Below are 6,526 nucleotides of genomic sequence, written 5' to 3'. Positions count from 1 at the left end.
TTTTACATTTTACACTCTCATGTGTCCCTCCTAGCAAGCATATAGTAACACATTTTTTAAAACACACATATGTGTCTGTGTGTGTGTGTATACACACAGTTTTCTTTTTAGTTGTCAATAGAGCTATATTTTTTAGTTGTAGATGGACATAACACCATTTATTTTATTATTTTTTATTCTAATTTGTTATATATGACAGCAGAATGCATTATAATTCATGTTTATACATATAGAGCACAATTTTTGTTACCTCTGACTGTATACAAATTTAGAGTCACACTATTCATGTCTTCATACATGTACTTAGGGTAATGATGTCCATTTCATTCCACCATCTTTCCTACCCCCATGCCCCCTCCCACTCCCTCCCTCCCCTTTGCTGTATCTAGAGTTTGTCTAATTGTCCTGTGCCCCCCGCCCCCCCCAACCTCATGATGAAATGATGAATCGGCATCCTCAGAGAAAACATTCGGCATTTGTTTTTTTGGGATTGTCTAACTTCATTTCGCATTATATTCTCCAACTCCATCCATTTGCCTACAAATACCAAGATTTTATTCTCTTTTAATGCTGAATAGTATTCCATTGTGTATATATACTGCATTTTCTTTATCCAGTTATCAACTGAAGGGCATCTAGGTTGGTTCCACAGTTTAGCTATTGTGAATTGTGCTGCTATAAACATTGATGTGGCAGCACCTCTGTCGTATGCTCTTCTTAAATCCTTTGGGTATAGACCAAGGAGTGGTATAGCTGGGTCAAATGGTGGCTCCATTCCCAGCTTTCCAAGGAATCTCCATACTCCTTTCCATATTGGCTGCACCAATTTGCAGTTCCACCAGCAATGTATGAGTGTGCCTTTTCCCCATATCCTTACCAACACTTATTGTTGTTTATTCTTTTTAAAAAATATTTTTTAGTTGTAGATGTACACAGTAGCTTTATTTATTTGTCTTTATTTTATTTTTATGTGGTGCCAGAGATTGAACCCAGTGCTTCACACAAGCTACCCCAGCCCCTGTTGGTATTCTTAATAGCTGCCATTCTGAGATGAGAGAGTAGTTGTGATTTGCATTTTAATTACTAAAGATGTTGAACATTTTTTCATATGTTTGTTGACTGATTGTATATCCACTTCTGAGAAGTGTCTGTTCAGTTCCTTGACCCATTTATTGATTGGATTATTTGGGGTTTTTTGGTGCTAAGATTTTTTAGTTCTTTAGATACTCTAGAGATTGGTGCTCTGTCTGATGTGCTTGTGGTAAAAATTTGCTTCCCCAGATGTAGGCTCTCTGTTCACCTCACAGATTGTTTCTTTTGCTGAGAAGATTTTAGTTTGAATCCATCCCATTTATTAATTATTGATTTTAACTCTTGCACTATTGGAGTCTTATTTAGGAAGCAGGGGCCTGTTCTGATATGATGGAGATTGAGGCCTACTTTTTCTTCTATTAGATGCAGGATCTCTGATTTAATTCCTAGGTACTTGATCCACTTTGAGTTGAGTTTTGTGGGAGTTTTTTTGGGAGAGAGAAGGGTTTAATTTCATTTTGTTGCATGTGGATTTCCAGTTTTCCCAGCATTATTTGTTGAAGAAACTATTCTCTAATGTATACTTTTGGTGCCTTTGTCTAATATAACTGGAGTTATGTGGGTTTGTCTCTGTGTCCTTTATTCTGTACCATTGGTTATTTATTTTTTATGTGGTGCTGAGGATTGAACCCAGTGCCTCATATATGCCAGGCAAGCATCATTGAGCCACAACCCCAGTCCCATATTTTATTTACTTATATGTGGTGCTAGGCAAGTGCTCTACCACTGAGTTATAACCCCAGCCCTAGTAACACATTTTATTAATAAATCTGAAAGAACTTCAAAAGTGAAAGGCTTCCTACCGCCCAGCAGTCACCAGGCTGGGTGAATAGCACCCTCATGTGGGAATAGCACACATTACTTTGCAATATTGTGGTTTTAAGCAGTACTAGAATTGAGAGCCCAGCTCTACACGGAGCTAGATCTACAGCTTTTTTTGTGTGCTGGGGATTGTACCCAGGGCCTTGTGCTCGCGAGACAAGCACTCTACCAACTGACCTATACCCCCAGCCCCACTTTTTTAAAATATTTGAGACAGGATCTTGCTCAATTGCTGAGGCTGGCCTCTAATTTTGATCTTCCTCCTGCCTCATCCTCTGGGGTCACTGGAATTAAAGGCCTACACCACCACGTTCAGTTGTGCCCTGAGTTCTTTTTAAGATTTTAAGTTCCTTGATGGCAGAAGCACTATCCGCTACAACTTTACTGGGCTAAGCTTAGGATATTTTGTGGAAAGAATAGGCCCACTGGGGCTGGGGATGTGGCTCAAGCGGTAGCGCGCTCGCCTGGCATGCGCACGGCCCGGGTTCGATCCTCAGCACCACATACCAACAAAGATGTTGTGTCCGCCAGAACTAAAAAATAAATATTAAAAATTCTCTTTCTCATTCTCTTTCTCTCTCTCTCTCTCTCTCTCTCTCTCTCTCTCTCTGTCTCTCTCTCTCTCTCTCTAAACACTTCCACCCTAATGAGGTTCCCTCCCTCCCTCACCGGACCGAGAGTCATAGAGATGTCTGGCGCAGAGAGGCCTCCTAGCGCAACCATAGAGAGGCTCAGAGGAAGGCTAGAGCGCTGTTCGCCCAGCCGGCTTCCTTGTCCGTAGTCCTCCTTTCCAACATGGCGCAGTCAATTAACATCACGGAGCTGAATCTGCCACAGCTAGAAATGCTCAAGAACCAGCTGGACCAGGTGGGGACGGGCCCCAGACACATCTTTCTCCCGCTTCACATCCTCGCTGCCCGCGTACTCCCTGGCCCCCAACTCCTTCCCAGTTTTAGGAGGCTTCCTTTTCCAGGCGAAAGCCCTATCAGGTCCCAGGACCCGCCCCCTCTCTGGCTGCCCCTCTTCCCCCACCCTCCACACTGACCCTCTTTCCCGTCCTGTATAGGAAGTGGAGTTCTTGTCCACGTCCATTGCCCAGCTCAAGGTGGTACAGACTAAATATGTGGAAGCCAAGGACTGTCTGAACGTGCTGAACAAGAGCAACGAGGGTATGGGGTAGGCGGGAGAGGGCAACTGGGCATGTGGCGAGTCCGCTCCTCTAGACCCACTTCCTAATCCAGTTTTTCTTAGAGAAAAAAAAAAAATCCATTACTCTGTCACGAGCCCTTTGCATGTTGTCCGCGGAGAGTTGAAATTACAGGACATTTTTCTCTTGTGGCCTCTTTTTCTGTTCTTTCACACGAACTGTGGGCGCTGTGCCCTGTTGGAGCTGCCAACCTTCCCCCAGGTGTTTGTGTTTGTTTTCACAGGGAAAGAATTACTTGTTCCACTGACGAGTTCTGTATCCTTTCCATAGGAAATGCTACCATATCTTCTCTCTCTCTCTCTCTCTCTCTCTCTCTCTCTCTCTCTCTCTCTCTCTCTCTCTCTCTCTCTCTCGGGGTTAGGGGTAGTTTATAGTTACCCCATGATTTTGAAAATACTCTTACTATACACACTTCAGAGCTCTTCTGTCTAACCTTATTTCAATATCCAGGTAATGTCAGTACCAAAGAGTATGAAGAGTTTGAGTGATGGGGCTAGGGTTGTAGTTCAGTGGTAGAGCTCTTGCCTCACATGCATGAGGCACTGGGTTTGATCCTCAGTACCACATAAAAATAAATAAAGATATTGTTTCCATCTACAACTAAAAAAAGTATTAAAAAAAGAGTTGAAGTGATAATTCCCTTTCTTGTATGACAATATTAATCTAATACTTATGCTAATAACTTAGAAGATATAGCAATAGAAGAGTGGGAAGATATAGAAACAGGTTGGCTCTGTTTTTTAATCGTGAATTTCAGCTTAATTGTCGTGCATTCCTAAAATACTTTAAGAAACCTGGATTGTGGGGGCTAGGGATATAGCTCAGTTGATAGCATGCTTGCCTTGCATGCACAAGGCCCTGGGTTTGATCCCCAGCACCAAAAGAAAGAAAAAGAAATCTGGTTTGTGGCCATCTGTTTTAACATGAGTGAGCAAAGTTATGGCAATAGGGCACCTACAATCTGTAGTCTGAGAACTAACAGGTTAAAAGAGAAGTACAGGCCCAGCCCAGTGGCACACATCTGTAATTCCAGTTGCTCTGGAAGCTACAGCGCTAGGATCATAAGTTCATAGGTCATCCTGGGCAACCTAGGGAGACCCTGTATCAAATAAATTTAAAGTGTTGGGGTTGTAGCTCAGTAATAGAGCATTTGCCTCTATTACTGTGAAAGGCCCTGGGTTAGATCTCTAGTACTGAAAAATAAGACAAGAAACCACACAGAAATCTCAGTATAGTGGGGAGTGGTTAAATAGTAGAGATTAAATCCATCAGGAGTTAGCTACTTCATGGTTGAGAGTGTTGAGGGGAAATGAAGCTAGCCTTTGACCTGTACTAGAGCTTTAGGAAAACACTGGTATTTGTGGAGGGGTTAATGGGAAGAATTACAAGAAGTGCCTGCAGAACAAAGGATGGGATCAGCACAAGAGTGTCCCAGCATATATAATTTTCTGCATACGGAACTAACCTGTCTCTCCCTCTTTGAAGTTACAAGTATAGTTCTAAAGCTTCCAGCAATCTTCATGCTTTATAGCTTTTTAGAAAAGGAAGGTCTTAGATCTGTCAGACTGCTTAATAAGGAATCATGGCTCATGCAGAGCTAGTCTTTCCCTTAATCCTGGCTTCTCAGATGTATGTCCCGGGGAAGCTACACGATGTAGAACATGTGCTCATCGATGTGGGAACTGGCTACTATGTGGAGAAGGTGAGTAGGGGGAAGCATGTGGATGTCCCTTTAAATAGAGAAGGGGAGTTTAAGGGAAAATCTACAGTGTAGAATAGGGTCTCCTTTTACCCCTTCATTCACCTCTGATCTTGCAGACAGCTGAGGATGCCAAGGATTTCTTCAAAAGGAAGATAGACTTCCTCACCAAGCAGATGGAGAAAATCCAGCCAGCTCTGCAGGAGAAGCATACCATGAAACAAGGTGAGTGCTGCCTAGAGCACTTCTTGACCTTTTCTTCCTGCATAGTGAAAGTACACAGAGAGCTAGGCATGGTGGCACATGCCTGTAATCCCAGCTACTCTGGACGTTGAGACAGGAGGATCACAAGTTTGAGGCTAGCCTAGTCAACTTAGTGAGATCCTGTCTCAAAAAATAAAAAAGGGCTGGGAATATGACTGAGTGGTTAAACACCCTGGGTTCAATCCCCAGTACAAAAAAAAAAAAAAGCCTGGGCCCACTCCAGATCAACTATTAAATCAATCTGAAAGTTGGGGGGAGGCATAGTTGTTCCTAAAAAGCTACTGGGTGGAGCTGGGGTGGGGCTCATGTAGAGTGCTGGCCTAGCATGTGTGAGGCACTGGGTTCAATCCTCAGCACCACATAAATATATTGTGTCCATCTATAACTAAAAAATAAATATAAAAAAAGTCTCATCTGAAAATATTTTTAAAAGAAAATTAAAAAATAAAAAGCTACTAGGTGACTATGTTAGGGAGGACTGAGGACCGCTATTGTAAAGGCAAAAATATATATATATATATTTCTCAGTGGTGGGGTCTAATCTAGGGCCCCAACCATACTAGGCATGTGTTCTATCACTGAGCTATGCTCCCAGTCCTCAAAAGACTTCCATATTACAATTTTCTGGATGTGGCAGACTAATACAGTACTGTGTTTTGTCTCAACGTTTAGCATATTGACTGACACATGGTAGACTCTAAATTCATGTTCGTGTGTGTCCCCTACAGTAGGTTGCTTATTAAAAGTTTTAAACAGGGGCTAGGGTTGTGGCTCAGCAGTAGAGCTCTCACCTAGCACGTTCGAGGCCCTGGGTTCGATCCTCAGCACCACATATAAATAAATAAATAAAGTTATTGTGTCCAACTACAACTAAAACATAAATTTTTTTTTTTTAAAGTTTTAAACAAACTGATTTGGGAGGCTGAGGCAGAGGATGGCAAGTTTGAGGCTAGCCTCAGCAATTTAGTAAGGTCCTAACCAAGGTGATGAGACGTTGTCTCAAAATAAAAAAGGCTGGGGATGTAGCTCAGTGATAAAGTGTCTCTGGGTCAGTTTCCAGTACAAAACAACTGTAGTTGGTCGTTCACCTGTTTCTTTTCCTTTAGCCCCTGACAAGGATGTGACTCTTCCTTTTTTCCCCCGTAGCTGTCATGGAAATGATGAGCCAGAAGATTCAGCAGCTCACAGCTCTAGGGGCAGCTCAGGCTACAGCCAAGGCCTGAGAGTATGTTGCAGAAATGGAGCAGAGGGACCCTGCTTCAGGGGATTGGGACTTTGTGGGAGTGACCTCCTGGTGTCCGGGGAGGGGAAGGATCTTGTGTTTAATGCTAATAAATGTGCCAGCTGGGTAGAGTGTTGGTCTGTTCTTGCATTAAGCAAGGGCCTGGTGATGAGATGGGAGAGGGTGATCGAGAGGGTGACCTCCTTCCCAGAGTCTGATA

General features: G+C 42.9%; 1 protein-coding gene across 1 annotated transcript; it reads left to right on the top strand.

The window, feature by feature from the left end:
* Positions 1–2,625: 2,625 nt before the first annotated feature.
* Pfdn5 (prefoldin subunit 5) lies at positions 2,626–6,435 on the top strand. Its single transcript, XM_005325026.4, has 6 exons — positions 2,626–2,781; positions 2,981–3,083; positions 3,345–3,376; positions 4,749–4,823; positions 4,940–5,045; positions 6,231–6,435. Exons 1-6 carry the CDS (start codon positions 2,710–2,712, stop codon positions 6,305–6,307), a joined length of 465 nt encoding a protein of 154 aa, XP_005325083.1. The 5' UTR covers positions 2,626–2,709; the 3' UTR covers positions 6,308–6,435.
* Positions 6,436–6,526: the final 91 nt, after the last annotated feature.

The sequence above is a fragment of the Ictidomys tridecemlineatus genome, chromosome 6, assembly GCF_052094955.1.
Source record: "Ictidomys tridecemlineatus isolate mIctTri1 chromosome 6, mIctTri1.hap1, whole genome shotgun sequence".
In the NCBI taxonomy this organism is placed as follows: domain Eukaryota; kingdom Metazoa; phylum Chordata; class Mammalia; order Rodentia; family Sciuridae; genus Ictidomys; species Ictidomys tridecemlineatus.
This window is presented reverse-complemented; position numbering and strand designations above follow the sequence as displayed.